Source organism: Anopheles merus, unplaced genomic scaffold, assembly GCF_017562075.2.
Source record: "Anopheles merus strain MAF unplaced genomic scaffold, AmerM5.1 LNR4000008, whole genome shotgun sequence".
Lineage (NCBI taxonomy): Eukaryota > Metazoa > Arthropoda > Insecta > Diptera > Culicidae > Anopheles > Anopheles merus.
Window position 1 is genome coordinate 476,154 of NW_024427588.1, and position 18,847 is coordinate 495,000.

The 18,847-nt window shown below is 39.5% G+C and overlaps 2 protein-coding genes across 8 annotated transcripts in view; both read right to left on the minus strand.

Moving 5' to 3' along the window:
* Positions 1-2,900: 2,900 nt before the first annotated feature.
* LOC121600840 lies at positions 2,901-14,967 on the minus strand. Of its 7 annotated transcripts, none has more exons than XM_041929628.1 (4): positions 11,212-12,350; positions 10,868-11,129; positions 10,644-10,667; positions 2,901-4,136 (listed from the first exon to the last, which is right to left on the minus strand). In XM_041929628.1, exons 1-4 carry the CDS (start codon positions 11,580-11,582, stop codon positions 3,972-3,974), a joined length of 822 nt encoding a protein of 273 aa, XP_041785562.1. In that variant the 5' UTR covers positions 11,583-12,350; the 3' UTR covers positions 2,901-3,971. The 7 variants fall into 7 exon arrangements, with proteins under 7 accessions (XP_041785562.1, XP_041785559.1, XP_041785557.1 ...); XM_041929625.1 differs by having other exon boundaries at positions 10,822-11,129; XM_041929623.1 differs by lacking the exon at positions 2,901-4,136 and adding an exon at positions 13,655-14,967 and having other exon boundaries at positions 9,429-10,667; positions 10,822-11,129; positions 11,212-11,839.
* A 2,135-nt stretch (positions 14,968-17,102) lies between these two features.
* The window catches only part of LOC121600841 (histone PARylation factor 1-like), a 5,038-nt gene continuing 3,293 nt past the window's right edge, over positions 17,103-18,847 (minus strand). Inside the window, exon 3 of the mRNA XM_041929629.1 lies at positions 17,103-18,847. This exon is cut by the window's right edge and continues 689 nt beyond it. The gene's annotated coding sequence lies outside the window, so the exon portion shown is untranslated.

Sequence of the window (18,847 nt, forward strand, 5' to 3'; positions counted from 1 at the left end):
CTGTAGCTGCTGTTCATGCTGGAGGACAACGGCTTCCGTCGGCTGCAACGGTGGAGACAGCATCCAGGAGTGTTGTCGCTGCCGCCGGAGGACAACGGTTGCCGTTGGCTTCAACGATAGTGACAGCATCCGGAGGTGTCGCTGCTGCAGCAAACCCGCCCGGAAGGGTTAAACGCACCGGAGGACAACGGTTGTCGTCGTCTGCAACAGTGATTGCAGCATCTGGAGGTGGTTTTGCTGCTGCGACACGCCCGCAAGGATATTCTGTCCATGCCGTAGGACAACGTTTGCCGTCATCTGCGTTGGCGAACACAACATCCAAAGGCGTTGTTGCTGCTGCAAAACACCCACCAGGAAATGCTGTCCATGTTGGAGGACAACGACTGCCGTCGGCTGCAACGGTGGTGACAGCATCTAGGAGTGTTGTCGCTGCCGCCGGAGGTCAACGGTTGCCGTCTGAATCAACAAACGCAACTTCCAGCGGTGTTGTTCCTGTTACTGCACGTCCGCCAGGAAGTGTTGTACACGCCAGAGGTTAACGGTTGCCGTCGGCTGCAACAGTTGGGACAGCATCTTGTGGTGTTGTTGTTGCTGTTCATACTGGAGGACAACGGCTTCCGTCGGCTGCAACGGTGGAGACAGCCAAGAGTGTTGCCGCTGCCGCCGGAGGACAACTGTTGCCGTCTACATCACCAAAAGCAACTTCCAGTGGCGTTGTTGCTACGGAACGCCCGCCAGGAAATGCTGTTGATTCTGGATTGCAACAGTTGACGTCGTCTTCAGCGGTGGTGACAGCATCTGGAGGTGTTGTCGCTGCTGCAGCAAAACCGCCAGGAATGGCTAAATGCTCCGCAGGACAACGGTTATCGTCGTCTGCAACTGTTATTGCAGCATCCGGAGGTGGTTTTTCTGCTGCGACACGCCCGCAAGCAAGGATTGTCAGCGCAGATGTTCTCAAGCCAACATCAGCTGTATCAATGATGGAAGTTTCTAGCGATGATGCTTCTGCTGCAACACAGCCGCAAGAAGCAAGCCACCCGTCTTGCTGCTGTCCGCTTTGCCGAAAGCTGCTTATTAGACAGGATGCTCGAAATGCACAAATACTTGCTCTGTTTCTTTAACAATGAATCCTATGAAAGGACTTCGAAGGAATGTAAATACATTTAATATTACTGTAGTGTCCAACGTGCAGCAGCTAGATGAGCTGGAAGCTATTTTGGAAAATAATGAATTCTTTTTTTTTTGTTATGTACAAAGAATCGATGCCGATATTACCAGCCAGGATGCATTCAATAGGTTACATGAGGCTTTGGATATCCTTTTCGATAGAACATTTTTCGCTTCTTGCAGTTGGAAAGGGTCATCTGGAAAAAAATACCGTTTTGTAATTACCGGCATGTATTACGTTTGCTTAGGGCTGTCGGAAAAAATCACTTAGGGATAGAAGTCGATGACCTTTTTGTAGAAAAGTTTATGAAATCAAAGTTGGAGCATGCTACTCAACGCTTGAATTTGGAGGGTTCAAGGAAATCGACTTGTCACAATAGAAAATTTTTAAGTTAGTTAATTTAGTTAATTAAGATAGTTAACCTGTATACATATGTTATGTATTCCTAAACGTCTATAAGCTGTCACATATGTACATATGAATATTTTTAAATTAACGTATAATTCAAACTTTAGTCTTATCATTATGAGCTTAAGTAGCGTTAGTATAAGATGTTCATATTGATACCAAAGTTTATTTGGATTCTAGTCGAAAAATTATGCACTGCACTACTATCATTATAACATGTACATATTATTATAAGTAATGTTACTTTATGACATAGCTAATATGAACTATTTTATCATAATATGAATTCTTGCCTTAATAACCAATAAAATTTATATTAACTTTAAATGTGCAATCAAAATACTACCTAAATGCTTCATAACATGATACTAACATCTGTAAAATTAAGAGATTATGACGCGGTTGCTACGCTTTAAAAGTAATTTTGTGGCTGTAAGTTTCTAACATAAATACAAACATTTTGTTAGAAGAAACTGTCAGGAAGTATTTGAAAAATTATCTGTGATGTATAAGGAAGTGAATGCATTTCATTGGATTTTTATTTATTTTGTATAAGTAAACCGTATACAAACAAATAAATTTATGCAACGGACTGTGATCTGCAATAATATAACAATAATACAAAGATTAGTTACATGTTATACCTAAATTAATATATATATATATATATATATATATATATATATATATATATATATATATATATATATATATATATATATATATATATATATATATATATATATATATATATATATATATATATATATATATATATATATATATACAGTGAACCATCTCTTATTTGACACCTCTCCAATTTGAGAAACCTCTCTTATTTGAACATTTTTCACAGTCCCTTGATTTCCAGTACATTTTTGTCCCTCTAATTTGGAAAACCTCTGAAATCTGTATCCCTCTTATTTGTGTATGGTGTTGCCATGGTTATTGAAAGATCTATGCTCAAATTAGCGATTCTGTTCGCAGTTTCCTATAGCAACAGTTAAGGCTGCTTACTAAATGTTCTGTCTCTTTCTTGTTTGTATGGACCTCTCATTCACTTTAAACCTCTGTAATTTGAAAACCCCTCTTATTCGACAGTCCCATCGCCTCTCAAATAAGAGAGGGTTGAATTTGTTGAATATATATATATATATATATATATATATATATATATATATATATATATATATATATATATATATAATATAATATAATATAATATATAATAATATATAATAATATATAATAATATAATATAATAATAATAATATATAATATATATAATACTAAAAGTAAAACAATATTTATATGTTAAACAGAAAATTACATGTATTTCTTTAATTATTTACATAATTAAACGTTAATAATATTTATATAAGATCGATTTTTTACGTTTTATTCGGTTAACGTCCTGAGAAAGGGAACTAACACTAAGAAGTTATCAGTAGTTTTAATAGCTACTAATTTACACTTTATATCCCTGGGTAAAAATACCATTTCATCGGTACGAAGGTTACTAATATTTTCTTCATATATATCCTTCATAAAAGGTGAAATATAGTACGAGAGGGTTTCCGTTATATAATTGAATGCTCTCCCATTAATTTTTATAGTTGAATCTTTTTGTTCTGCGCTACAATATTTAACTATGTAGTTATCATGAGTCAAAAACCAATTGGACTGAAAACCAGGAGAAAGAGTTAATTGTCGATTAATGTGCAATGCTACTCCATTAGTTTTGGTTTTCAAAGTTTTGGTTCAAAAGATGGATTTGTTGTACTTGATGACGCAATATGTGGGTTTTGCTCCGATATCCTATTTGCAGCCTGCACCAAAACCTTATGACCGTTTCGAAGACAGTTCTTGACATGCTGGAGCTTACTTTCAAAGGGATAAGATGAAATGGTGTAAAGCGGGCCGAATGTGTCTACATCATCATACACATGCAACAAACTATGTATGTTGCTGGTGATGCAATGTTCGCCGTAGATAACACCATATTCTAAAACGAACTCTCTTAGCAAGCGTTTCGCCTCAAGCCAATCATTCTTATACACTTCGGATGATAACAATGTTACCGCACAGTAATACTTCATAAAATGGTCATACTGTACATCTGTTAATACATCCTTCAAAACGATAAAGCTCGCGTAATGCAGAAACATTTGGAACTCACTAGCTTTCCACAATCCAATGTCTTCAACAGAACGGAGTTTGCGATGAAACTCTAAAGGAAGTTCCACCTCCTTCAGCAAAGCATAAATCTTGCTTATTGTTTCTTCAGACCACTTGGCACCCCCTCCTAATTTGCCTGATTTCCATCCTTTCAGCATTGTTCTTGTTACGCCGTAGTCAAAGAGGTGCAAACGATCTGCTATAATAATCTGCTTTCTTAAGTTCTTAAGATCCATGAGAGGCGTTTTTTCCCGATGATGTGCTCCGTAATTTGATTGGACGAAATCTTCATGCGTTCTTGCTGGATGATCCATTCCCGGGAAACATGTAACTCGGTGTGCGCTGTGATATCTTCCTTGTACCGTACATTTTTGGCAACCATGTGTGTGGTTGAAGCTGGCATGAGTAGTATTGCTGCACACATAACTAAATGTATTTTGTATTTTCACTGCAGAAAGGCGTGAGCACATGTAATTTACTTCCTTATTTTGTTTTGTTTGTTGACTTGCGTCAAGGGGGGGAGGATGTTGAGAAACAGGCACGGAAGCCCTGTCATCTAATCGTGTTTAACGAAACACGAAGATCGTTTCGTTGAGCTTTGAGCTTTCGGCTCGGGCGATTAGTTTATAAGTATAAGTGTAGTTCTACAAATAAACCTCTCTTCTAATTTTGCAACTGAACAAGCCACAACCGCCGGTAAATATCGAAAGTAACACCGAAACACGAAAGAAAAGATTATCCGAAATCGTAAGATTGAACACAAGGAGAAACGCGCTGCGATGAGAGTTCGCATTCTGTTTTACACGCGCGCTTCACTAACACCAACACAAATACCGTGCTTTGACAAGCCGTCTGTGAATGTGTGTGTCTTCTTTCAGCGAGTTCAACAACTTGGAGCTGCTCGTCACATCGTGTTATCTCGCTTACACGACAGCATCGAACCATCGCTCCGTGTGTTCCCCCTCCTACGCGTACAAAACCACCAGTACAGCGCGACGCTTTGCCGGAGATGGTTGTGCGCGTACTCAAATCACTCAAAAAATACACTCATCCCGTCCGGCAAAATGAGTGTATTTTTTGAGTGATTTGAGTACCCTCCCCCGTTAGCAGTTACTCTTGGAGGAATGAGTTACACCCTCGCGCGAGCCCTCCCCCTCCCCACCCGTAACGCACGGTGCGCTTTGCAGTTGTCAATGTGTTTGTGTTCTTTCGAGCCATGCGTGGTATGCTTAGCAGTGTGCGTGACATTTCAACGCGGTGCCATAGTTGTTTATTTTTATTGACAGCGGTAAACATTCACAGTTCAATTTTCATGTCGTGAACAACAAGCAATTTTGTCAGCGTTTTGTTCAAAGTTTTCTCTACGTCGCTTTTTTGAGATCTCTACAATTAAAAGAATAAAAGTAAGTTAAACATATTTCCCTCTAAAGTTAATGTGAAAAGTAAATAAAAACGTACCTATTTTGCTCTAGCAACATCATGTCTATGCCGACAAAGCAAGCGCGTCCGGAAGATCCAGATGATGTTGGTATGTTTTTCAGTGAAGAAGTTGTGCGAAACCCTACGTGCGTACAAGTGCTTCCAGTAGTTAGTACCGTGGAGAATCAGCTAACAACATCTTCTGCTGCATCATATACGTTGACATCTTCCGGCGGTTATGTTTCGGCAGTTACGTTTTATACTGCCCCCAATGAACAGCCACCAATATCATCTGTTCCGTCGTCGGCGTTGAACGTTTCCGATGATGTTGCTGCTGCACTTGCACGTTTGTCAAGAAACGTTACTTGTGTTGCAATGCAGCAGCCAAATACATCTTCGACGATGATGCCAGCTGGTACAGTTGTTTGCCCCGGTGGACAGCAAATTCCATCATCTTCATTGGTGATGGCATCCTCTAGTCCGGATAGTGTTGTTGTGTCACGCCCGCCAGGATGTGTTGTGCATGCCGGAGCACAACGGTTGCCGTCGGCTGCAACGGTGAGGACAGCATCCAGTGGTGTTGTCGCTGCTGTTCATGCTGAAGGACAACGGCTTCCATCGGCTGCAACGGTAGTCCCAGCACCCAGGAGTGTTGTCGCTGCCGCCGGAGGACAACGGTTGCCGTTTCGATCAACAAACGCAACTTCCAGCGGTGTTGTTGTTGCTGCACGTCCGCCAGAAAGGGTTGTACACGCCAGAGAACAACGGTTGCCGTCGGCTGCAACGGTGAGGACAGCATCCAGTGGTGTTGTCGCTGCTGTTCATGCTGAAGGACAACGGCTTCCATCGGCTGCAACGGTAGTCCCAGCACCCAGGAGTGTTGTCGCTGCCGCCGGAGGACAACGGTTGCCGTTTCGATCAACAAACGCAACTTCCAGTGGTGTTGATGCTGTTGCAGCACGTCCGCCAGGAAGTGTGGTACACGCTAGAGGACAACGGTTGCCGTCGGCTGCAACGATGGTGACCGCATCCAGAGGTGTTGTCGCTGCCGCCGGAGGGCAACGGTTGCCGTCGGCTGCAACAGTGGGGACAGCATCTGGAGGTGCTGTAGCTGCTGTTCATGCTGGAGGACAACGGCTTCCGTCGGCTGCAACGGTGGAGACAGCATCCAGGAGTGTTGTCGCTGCCGCCGGAGGACAACGGTTGCCGTTGGCTTCAACGATAGTGACAGCATCCGGAGGTGTCGCTGCTGCAGCAAACCCGCCCGGAAGGGTTAAACGCACCGGAGGACAACGGTTGTCGTCGTCTGCAACAGTGATTGCAGCATCTGGAGGTGGTTTTGCTGCTGCGACACGCCCGCAAGGATATTCTGTCCATGCCGTAGGACAACGTTTGCCGTCATCTGCGTTGGCGAACACAACATCCAAAGGCGTTGTTGCTGCTGCAAAACACCCACCAGGAAATGCTGTCCATGTTGGAGGACAACGACTGCCGTCGGCTGCAACGGTGGTGACAGCATCTAGGAGTGTTGTCGCTGCCGCCGGAGGTCAACGGTTGCCGTCTGAATCAACAAACGCAAGTTGTGTTGTGTCCAGCGGTGTTGTTCCTGTTACTGCACGTCCGCCAGGAAGTGTTGTACACGCCAGAGGTTAACGGTTGCCGTCGGCTGCAACAGTTGGGACAGCATCTTGTGGTGTTGTTGTTGCTGTTCATACTGGAGGACAACGGCTTCCGTCGGCTGCAACGGTGGAGACAGCCAAGAGTGTTGCCGCTGCCGCCGGAGGACAACTGTTGCCGTCTACATCACCAAAAGCAACTTCCAGTGGCGTTGTTGCTACGGAACGCCCGCCAGGAAATGCTGTTGATTCTGGATTGCAACAGTTGACGTCGTCTTCAGCGGTGGTGACAGCATCTGGAGGTGTTGTCGCTGCTGCAGCAAAACCGCCAGGAATGGCTAAATGCTCCGCAGGACAACGGTTATCGTCGTCTGCAACTGTTATTGCAGCATCCGGAGGTGGTTTTTCTGCTGCGACACGCCCGCAAGCAAGGATTGTCAGCGCAGATGTTCTCAAGCCAACATCAGCTGTATCAATGATGGAAGTTTCTAGCGATGATGCTTCTGCTGCAACACAGCCGCAAGAAGCAAGCCACCCGTCTTGCTGCTGTCCGCTTTGCCGAAAGCTGCTTATTAGACAGGATGCTCGAAATGCACAAATACTTGCTCTGTTTCTTTAACAATGAATCCTATGAAAGGACTTCGAAGGAATGTAAATACATTTAATATTACTGTAGTGTCCAACGTGCAGCAGCTAGATGAGCTGGAAGCTATTTTGGAAAATAATGAATTCTTTTTTTTTGTTATGTACAAAGAATCGATGCCGATATTACCAGCCAGGATGCATTCAATAGGTTACATGAGGCTTTGGATATCCTTTTCGATAGAACATTTTTCGCTTCTTGCAGTTGGAAAGGGTCATCTGGAAAAAAATACCGTTTTGTAATTACCGGCATGTATTACGTTTGCTTAGGGCTGTCGGAAAAAATCACTTAGGGATAGAAGTCGATGACCTTTTTGTAGAAAAGTTTATGAAATCAAAGTTGGAGCATGCTACTCAACGCTTGAATTTGGAGGGTTCAAGGAAATCGACTTGTCACAATAGAAAATTTTTAAGTTAGTTAATTTAGTTAATTAAGATAGTTAACCTGTATACATATGTTATGTATTCCTAAACGTCTATAAGCTGTCACATATGTACATATGAATATTTTTAAATTAACGTATAATTCAAACTTTAGTCTTATCATTATGAGCTTAAGTAGCGTTAGTATAAGATGTTCATATTGATACCAAAGTTTATTTGGATTCTAGTCGAAAAATTATGCACTGCACTACTATCATTATAACATGTACATATTATTATAAGTAATGTTACTTTATGACATAGCTAATATGAACTATTTTATCATAATATGAATTCTTGCCTTAATAACCAATAAAATTTATATTAACTTTAAATGTGCAATCAAAATACTACCTAAATGCTTCATAACATGATACTAACATCTGTAAAATTAAGAGATTATGACGCGGTTGCTACGCTTTAAAAGTAATTTTGTGGCTGTAAGTTTCTAACATAAATACAAACATTTTGTTAGAAGAAACTGTCAGGAAGTATTTGAAAAATTATCTGTGATGTATAAGGAAGTGAATGCATTTCATTGGATTTTTATTTATTTTGTATAAGTAAACCGTATACAAACAAATAAATTTATGCAACGGACTGTGATCTGCAATAATATAACAATAATACAAAGATTAGTTACATGTTATACCTAAATTAATATATATATATATATATATATATATATATATATATATATATATATATATATATATTAGCCGGTCTCATGGTACAGTCGTCAACTCGTACGACTTAACAACATGCCCGTCATGGGTTCAAGCCCCGAATAGACCGTGCCGCCATACGTAGGACTGACTATCCTGCTATGGGGGGAAATCAATAAGTCACTGAAAGCCAACCCCACAAGTGGGTTGGCAGGCCTTGACCGTCATCGGTTGTTGAGCCAAAGAAGAAGAAGAAGATATATATATATATATATATATATATATATATATATATATATATATATATATATATATATATATATATATATATATATATATATATATATATATATATATACAGTGAACCATCTCTTATTTGACACCTCTCCAATTTGAGAAACCTCTCTTATTTGAACATTTTTCACAGTCCCTTGATTTCCAGTACATTTTTGTCCCTCTAATTTGGAAAACCTCTGAAATCTGTATCCCTCTTATTTGTGTATGGTGTTGCCATGGTTATTGAAAGATCTATGCTCAAATTAGCGATTCTGTTCGCAGTTTCCTATAGCAACAGTTAAGGCTGCTTACTAAATGTTCTGTCTCTTTCTTGTTTGTATGGACCTCTCATTCACTTTAAACCTCTGTAATTTGAAAACCCCTCTTATTCGACAGTCCCATCGCCTCTCAAATAAGAGAGGGTTGAATTTGTTGAATATATATATATATATATATATATATATATATATATATATATATATATATATATATATATATATATATATATAATATAATATATAATAATATATAATAATATATAATAATATAATAATAATAATAATAATATATAATATATATAATACTAAAAGTAAAACAATATTTATATGTTAAACAGAAAGTACATGTATTTCTTTAATTATTTACATAATTAAACGTTAATAATATTTATATAAGATCGATTTTTTACGTTTTATTCGGTTAACGTCCTGAGAAAGGGAACTAACACTAAGAAGTTATCAGTAGTTTTAATAGCTACTAATTTACACTTTATATCCCTGGGTAAAAATACCATTTCATCGGTACGAAGGTTACTAATATTTTCTTCATATATATCCTTCATAAAAGGTGAAATATAGTACGAGAGGGTTTCCGTTATATAATTGAATGCTCTCCCATTAATTTTTATAGTTGAATCTTTTTGTTCTGCGCTACAATATTTAACTATGTAGTTATCATGAGTCAAAAACCAATTGGACTGAAAACCAGGAGAAAGAGTTAATTGTCGATTAATGTGCAATGCTACTCCATTAGTTTTGGTTTTCAAAAATGGAAAAGATGGATTTGTTGTACTTGATGACGCAATATGTGGGTTTTGCTCCGATATCCTATTTGCAGCCTGCACCAAAACCTTATGACCGTTTCGAAGACAGTTCTTGACATGCTGGAGCTTACTTTCAAAGGGATAAGATGAAATGGTGTAAAGCGGGCCGAATGTGTCTACATCATCATACACATGCAACAAACTATGTATGTTGCTGGTGATGCAATGTTCGCCGTAGATAACACCATATTCTAAAACGAACTCTCTTAGCAAGCGTTTCGCCTCAAGCCAATCATTCTTATACACTTCGGATGATAACAATGTTACCGCACAGTAATACTTCATAAAATGGTCATACTGTACATCTGTTAATACATCCTTCAAAACGATAAAGCTCGCGTAATGCAGAAACATTTGGAACTCACTAGCTTTCCACAATCCAATGTCTTCAACAGAACGGAGTTTGCGATGAAACTCTAAAGGAAGTTCCACCTCCTTCAGCAAAGCATAAATCTTGCTTATTGTTTCTTCAGACCACTTGGCACCCCCTCCTAATTTGCCTGATTTCCATCCTTTCAGCATTGTTCTTGTTACGCCGTAGTCAAAGAGGTGCAAACGATCTGCTATAATAATCTGCTTTCTTAAGTTCTTAAGATCCATGAGAGGCGTTTTTTCCCGATGATGTGCTCCGTAATTTGATTGGACGAAATCTTCATGCGTTCTTGCTGGATGATCCATTCCCGGGAAACATGTAACTCGGTGTGCGCTGTGATATCTTCCTTGTACCGTACATTTTTGGCAACCATGTGTGTGGTTGAAGTAAACTGAACCTGTGAGAAAATTTAAAAATATGTATTAATACACCTCATAAGTAAATAAGTCGCAAAAGCCTATATAGGGACGTTTTTTTTCCGCGCAGAACGTTATGCCAATAGAAGAGAAAGCAAATGTATCATTAAATTTAAGAGAATTTTTATAATTTATCTTTTATGAATGCTCGTGCTGGTGAGTCCGTGATGAAAGCTCTTACGTGTATTTCGATTAGCTTATTGGCTATTACAATGCCATTATCCATCAACCCATTTAGCTCGTCGACAAGCGGACGCAGATATTCCTCAACACTCTTTGGTTTCGATTCACCAAAAAAGTTGCCCACCATCAATACTGGAACTTCCGGCATTTCTTGAATGCTCATTAATATGGGCCAAAACTGTTTTCGAGTGCTCTTGTGCAGTGGAAGTCCATCAATCGAAAAGTACAACGAAAATTTGCTGACTCTTGGTGGCACATCGCTGTAAAGATACAAAATACAGACAAAAAACATATAATATTAGTAAAAAGTAATCATCGTATTTAAGACTATTGCTTTCTTACCGAAAGTGATCCTTGAGACCCGATCGTACCCCAGGGAACCAAAATTCTCCCCCTGCTATAGGGTACATTTCTTTTCCACATTGCCTTGTCTTAAGCAACGTGCGCGCATCTTTCGGCAGCTGGTAGTCCGTTTTTTTACGTGAAATTTCTAATAGTCCATTTAGAGCTTGATGTGTTTGGTATGTTTTTAATGCCCAATTTCGAATAAGCTCATCAAATGGTTCCTCCTCGTGTTGAGACTCTTGTGGTGCTGTGCATAGTTTCCTCGGCTTCATCGTAATCTTCGTTGACCTCTTCATATACTTCCGTATCGTCGAATGCATCGATAGTAACCCAATCACTGACGTATTCTTCTTGCAAGATGTATTCATCAAATGGACAAGGATGGTTCTCTGAAATGAGTAGATAAAAAATAAGTATTATAATTGTGTTTAATTTGCATTGGTCACAAATTTTAATTTTTTTATTTTGCACTTACCACAATGCGGGTGTTCACGGAACTCTACATTTGACGTAGCTGTCTGAATTTTACTTGGCCCAGCTTCACTACTCTCTCCAAACAATTCAGCATCAAGCTTTTTATTATTGGCTTCTATGAATCTATACATGGATCCTGACTTCCGTTGGTCTTTGGCCGACATTGTTGTGATTGAGTGAAATTCACGGCACGTTGAATATTTAAAATATACACTTGTATTATTCTGCACTTGTATTATAACAGTATTGCACAAAATTTATAACTGTACAGAGCATGCATAACAACACCGAGTGAAACGACTGCCCGAATCGTATTGACACAAACAAAAATTGCGCGGGTTTTTATAAGACAGGAAAGAGGTAGGATTTTCTATTTTCTTATGTAACGGACCTGTACCTTTATTTTAAGGTACTTATGTAACAGGATAAACACTAGCAGGTGTAATGTTTAGATATTTACCCATTGAATCCTTGTATAAACCAGGGTAATGCTTTGATTTTTAGCAACACCATTATGCAGATACACAGGTAAAGAAAATTATTATTACATTTCTCTTGGGCAATGGCTATTTGATCAAAAGAACAAATTAACAGAACAATCTGAACTCATTGGTTGAACTTCGATTCCATGCCAACTATTGAGTATGTGCTTTTTAGTTGGCACGTTTTTCCATACAAAAAAATGAAATTTTTCTCGGCAGGCCATGAGATTTTTGTGAAATTAAAAAAAACCGGAATTCTGATACAAACTATTGAATTCTGACTGTAGTTCAACGCTTATTCGTTGGCATGCTTTTTAATTGAACACTTGATACTTGGTTGACAGTTCAATTTAAAAGCATGCGTTTGTATGGAAAACAGGGTTTGTTAAATTTCAAATTATTTATTAAAAGTTAACCATATGACTGGTCCAGATCGAACTATTTTAATTTTTTTTTCTTTTGACTCAACAAACGGTGTCGATCAAGGCCTGGCTGTACCACTTGTCGTGTTGGCTTTCAGTGACTTTTGGATAACCCCCCATAACGGTCTATTTGGGGCTTGAACCCATGACGAGCATGTTGTTAAGTCGTACGAGTTGACGACTGTACCACGAGACAGGCTTAATTAATTAATTAATTAATTAAATTATTAATTTTAATTTAGATTGTAATAATCACGCTCATAATAAAATTTGATCGTTTATGTTATGTCATAATATAATTTATGCATGCATTGTATGGTGGTCTCGCTTGAATTCCTGCAGCCAGGCGGGCATTCATAACCGGGTTTCTAACAAAAGTGTTAACTGTCCTTTACTGCTCTCGTGGGTTTAGCTATACTTGACGATTAATTTTACGATACGATCCGGAGTCTCACGGAATCGATCCCGAACCATAGTTGCAGTAAGGGTTGCTAGATCACTTTAGGAATCAAATTCGACCTGTGGGTGCAGCGAGTTTGGGCCAACCCGAATAATCAGTAGGTACGTAATTTAATAAGCATTTCCGACCCGGTGCTTGGGCCTACTTTACCTACTTGTACCTTTCGGGTCGACCCGAACGACTACTGGTCACTTACGGATGACTCTGACCCGGTAAGTTCGGATCGACCCGCTCATCACAAAGCCACGACGTACAAGCCAAGATGTACACGTGCGATCCCGGTTATTGCTACATCCCGGATTTCGTTTGGCGTTCGCAACCCCATAATCTGCATGTCCGGTATGCTAACCACGGCAGCGAAATTAACTAGCCGCATATTAAACTATTAAAACATAAAACACATTATATGCACAACGATATGCCACGATTTTTATTATTTTACCGGTACACAAGTGGATAGGCGGGGGAGGGAAATGGAATAACTCGGGTAAATAATAGTAAAAACACTTTTGTCACAAATCTAACATAATATTTGCATATGGCATAATTCTTTTACATTTGCAAAAAGAGCATATACCTCTATGCATGTTGTTGTTATTTACCTTTTTGTTGACTTTGTTAACATGATGTTTACCTCTTTGGCCGATGTACAAACAGGCATAAATATCACTAAAACACTTTGTTTTCCAACACTTTTCATATTTAAATTAACTGTGCACGTCGAAGTAACACTAAACACATTAATACACTTCACTATAACAAGTTTTTGTACACATTATCACGCAGAATCAAGGAGATTAAAAACATCAACATTCGAAACGTCGAACTTTGCCACTTTGTATGAAGTCAAATGTGGTAGTAAGAATGAGACAAACTGACCGGCAAAAATTGAGTGCAAATAAAAAACGAGTTCTCCAGCTGAAATAGCCGTCGACGCACGCACACAATCACACACGGCTTGTTCCAATACGCTGGGTTCGTGTTGTGTTAGTAACAAGCGCACTCAAAAAGCAAAGCGCGCTCTCACCGCAGCGCGTTTCTCCTTGCTTCCTCAAGCTTCCTCATACCCCTCGGCCTGAATCACTCAAAATTTGGAGTCTCATTGTTTGCGTGGATTTTCCGGACGGGATCTCCTTGCACCCACGTACCTACGATCGAGCCCCGAGCGGCACTCACCACTTCGTTCCCAGGGGTCGGCAACCTATATTATCGTATACAACATAAACACATGCACACACTTGGCGACACACGATCTGCTGTGCGGTGAGATTTGTGTTCTTAGTCCAGTGATGCAAATATTCACACACATGCAGTACGGCGTGGTTGGCTTGGCAGAAGCGCATACACACGTTAACGCAGTAGGCTTCATTTTCAGTACAGTGAAGTTGGTCGGTCGCTCTCCGAGTCGCTAGTGCCTTCCAGACCGTTTCTTATGATGCCGCTTGCGATGTCGCCAACACCACCCCGTTAGTCCTCCGCATGCAGGAGGATATCCGCTGCCACGACGAAAAGGTAGCGAGTGGTGGTGTTCAATCAGACACACGGAAGTGGCAAAGGGAGGAAACGATGAGGCGCTGGCAGGACCAGTGGACAACGGATGCAGGGCAACCAGGAGCACCAGGATTGAAGACTAGGAGGCTGATTCCAGACATTAATCTCTGGGTCGGCCGCAAGCATGGGGAAGTCGACTTTTTCCACACCCAGCTCCTCACGGAACGCGGGTTCTTGCGCTCCTATTTCGTCGAGAAAGGCATCCTAGATGGCTCGCCCAACTGCCCCGAGTGCGGGGACGCCGTAGAGGACGTAGAACACGTGCTGTTCCGCTGTCCACGGTTCTATCGGGAACGAGATGCAGCAGCGGTGCCATTCCCGAGTAACAATGGACAACAATGCGGCACGGCAACAACCAACACCGCAAGGGCCACCGTAAGCTGGAAAGTTACTAATCTTCATTTCTTTACTTTTCGTTTCTTTCCAGCTTCCTTTTTCTCTTCTCTCTTTCTATTTTCAGACTTAAACTATATCTTTTGTCTATAGCTCTTTTTTCGTTTATCCTCTATACAATTTTCGTTTCAGGAGAGGTGCCTTACGTGCTTGGAGTGGTGACCAACGATGCAGACCCCCCACTGTCCACCCGAAGTGTGGGGGACAGGAACCCAGAGTCCGCGTCGCACCACGGGAAGCAGCGTAAAAAGCAGAATCAGCAGACCAGCAGATTTGTGTCGTCAACCAGGGTGTACCGCACAAACGACAAACAACGATTAAGTAATACGCACCACAGCGTACCGGCTGGGTTGGGTAAGTCAGGGAGGGGAATGGAACAGTGCACAAAAGATGCTAATTTGTTTATATGTATAAATTGTATTGTAGCAAATGAGAACAGGAAATTAAAATATAACATTGAACATGCGGCTAATAGTTACCAGTGTCCTTGTTATAAGAAGCTAAAACTGAGGAATCAAGAACTAGTTCAATAGCAATTAACATCCACCATGAAACATAAAAAGAGTTTTCCTTATGTATACTTAAATATTGGAGGTCTGTCTTCTAATTACAGTATCCTTAAAACTATGGTTGACGAAATACATCCATTACTAATATTTCTATCTGAGACTCACATAGTTGATCCGGAAGCCTTCGAACAATATTCGCTAAAAGGCTATAATACAGTTTCATGTTTATCACATTCTAGACACACTGGTGGTGTATCAATGTATATACATAGCTCAGTACAATTTAAGGTGCTCCTAAATGAAGCGAAAGAAGGTAACTGGTTCTTAGCAATTTCAGTTTTGAAAAATACTACAAAAGCAAGGTACGGCCTAATCTATCACTCACCCAGTTCGAGTCCTTCTAGGTTCCTAGCTATTCTTGAAGAGTGGTTAGAACAATTTTTAGAATACGATAAAATAAATATAGTGATGGGAGATTTTAATATCAACTGGATGAATGCATCTGAGTCTAGACATCTAAAAAGGATTACAGAAGGATTGGGCATACGACAAATAGTGAATCTGCCCACAAGAATAACACGCAGTAGTAGAACATTGATTGACCACATGTATACAAATAACTATTCAGTTTCAACTTGCATTAAAAACAACTTAAAAATTTCAGATCATGAAACAATTCAATGGTCAATCGATGAAAAATATACCCGTACTAATCTATTACGAGTTAAGTGCTGGAAAAAGTACTCTCCAGAAATTTTGAATAGGATGGTGTCTGAAGGAATTCAGGAAAATGTTGCTAATATCAACGATAAATGTATTAGGTTAGCAGCTGTCTTAGAGAATAGTATGTCACAGCTTGTGCAAGAGAAAACAATAAACACAAATTGTTCAGCTAAATGGTACACAATTCAATTGGCCCAGCAGAAACATAAACGAGACAAATACTATAACAAATTTCTCCAAACAAACCAGAATTCTGATTGGACAATTTATAAAACAGCTAGAAATTTGTATAGTAGAGCTTTAACTACAACTCGAAGATCATACTTTGAACATAAAATTAATCAGAATAGAAAGAATAGTAAGGAACTTTGGAAAATCCTAAAATCTTTACTGAATCCAAGAGGAACTATTAATAGCCCTTGTATAATATTCAATGGATCAATGGTGTATGACTCCGAGAAAATTGCTGAAACTTTCAATAAATTCTTTGTCCAGAGCGTATTGGACATTCATCGTAGTATTGGTCAAACTAATGAAGCTTACGCAAGTCTTCGTGAAACGGACTATATATTTACATTTAGATCTATCTCCTACGGATAATTGAAAAACGTGGTCAAAAATCTAAATAATTCATCAGGAATCAATAATGTCAATTCAAAAATCCTACTAGATTGTTTTCACACTGTAGGACATGAACTACTAAACATTATTAATTATTCGATCACGAGAGGAGTGTTTCCAACCTCCTGGAAAGAGTCTCTTGTTGTACCTATACAAAAAGTACCGGGAACTGTTCTTGCAAATGAATTCAGGCCTATAAACAAATTAAATATTTTTGAAAAAGTATTAGAGACAGTTGTTAAAGAACAATTAGTAGAATATATAAACAGCAATCATTTATTTATACCTGAACAGTCGGGTTATAGGGTTGGTCATTCTTGCGAATCGGCTCTTAACCTAGTGCTGGCAAAATGGAAGGAAGCTTTTGATGGTAAAAAGACTACAATTGCTGTATTCCTCGACCTAAAAAGGGCCTTTGAAACAATTTCAAGGCCACTATTATTAAAAGTGTTAATGAGTTTTGGCATTAAAGGCAACGAACTACGATGGTTCGAGAGTTATCTCCAAGACAGAACACAGAGAACTGTATTTAACAACAAAATATCAAGTGCCGTCGAGAACACCCTAGGAGTACCTCAGGGAAGTGTTCTAGGACCAATACTTTTCTTAATGTATATTAACGATATGAAAAGGGTTTTACAGCATTGCGACATCAATTTATTTGCGGATGACACAGTCATCTTCACTAGTGGTAATGACCATTGTGATATTTTTAGGAAACTCAATCAGGATCTAGACTCACTGGATAGGTGGCTGAAACATAAGAAACTCAAATTGAATCCTGAGAAAACTAAAGCCTTGGTTGTGTGTCGAAGACTATTTAGCCTACCCACTCAATTAGTAATAAATAATGTATCTGTAGAAATTGTATCTAGTATAAAATATTTAGGAGTGATAGTTGACGATAAACTCAGATTTACGGACCATATTGACAACGTTATAAAGAAGGTGGCTAAAAAGGTTGGAGTTATTTGCAGACTGAGAAAGGATGTAAACCGTTGCGGTAAGATACAATTATACTTATCACTTATTGGACCTCATCTAGATTTTTGTGCCTCGATTTTGTTTCTGGCGACTGAAACACAGTTCACGCGACTTCAAAGGCTGCAGAATAAGGCAATGCGGGCTATCCTTGATTGTGGGCGTTATACCTCTTCTGTTACAATGCGAATGGTCTTACAATGGATGTCCATAAAACAGAGAGTGAGGTATCAGACAATGATATTCATTGATAATCTAATAAAAAGACGTCTACCTACATATCTTACGCAAAGAGTTGTGAGAGGAGTAGACATTCACAATTACCCCACACGGGGAGCTAATGCTCCAAGAGTGCCAAACTATATGACTGCAGGAGCCAGAAATTCTTTGTTTCACAGAGGTATCCAGTATTACAATAGAATGCCACAGGAAATCATCAATGCTGGTTCGTTATCTGAGTTTAGAAAATTGTGCTCTGATTTTGTTAGAACTAATGTAGTCTAAATGTATTGTCAATTGTCAACTCTAGGTGATGATGATTTTTTTTCATTCTTTTGTCCTTTAAAATGCGATGATTTTTTAAAAACTAATTTACATTCTAAATGCACCAAAGTTTTAAAACTATAAATATACAAAAAAAAATTAATAGAATGAGACTACATTGAATTGAGACACGCGCGCGTACAGTAGACTCCGGGTTCGGAGCTTGGTAGATTGGTGAGGATCGGGCTAATAACTCGTCATACCTCTATGCTTTGCTCAGCTCCCAAACATCTACTCGTTTGAATATTTGTAGCTTTACCAAATTATCGCAAGATACATCGAACATCTCAATCCTTTGTAGGGGTCAGAGGTGGGTCATCATCATCTGTGTCTGTGTCGTAGTATTGGTGTAGGTGACCCGTAGAATGCAGCGAGAGGAACCAGGAGCAACAGTGAGGAAGAGCAGTAAATGTTGTGGCAATTTTGTGATTTTATTCACTGTGCGAGTGTAAAAAGTGTTTTTTTTTTTAATAG

What these genes read in the sequence shown, in the direction of transcription:
- LOC121600840 (XM_041929623.1), bottom strand. Translation starts at nt 11,582, where the DNA reads ATGAATACATCTTGCAAGAAGAATACGTCAGTGATTGGGTTACTATCG. An exon ending in GGTCTCAAGGATCACTTTCG is followed by an intron (nt 11,130 to 11,211) that starts GTAAGAAAGCAA and finishes GTATCTTTACAG; the next exon opens with CGATGTGCCACCAAGAGTCA. An exon ending in AGCACGAGCATTCATAAAAG is followed by an intron (nt 10,668 to 10,821) that starts ATAAATTATAAA and finishes ATTTTCTCACAG; the next exon opens with GTTCAGTTTACTTCAACCAC.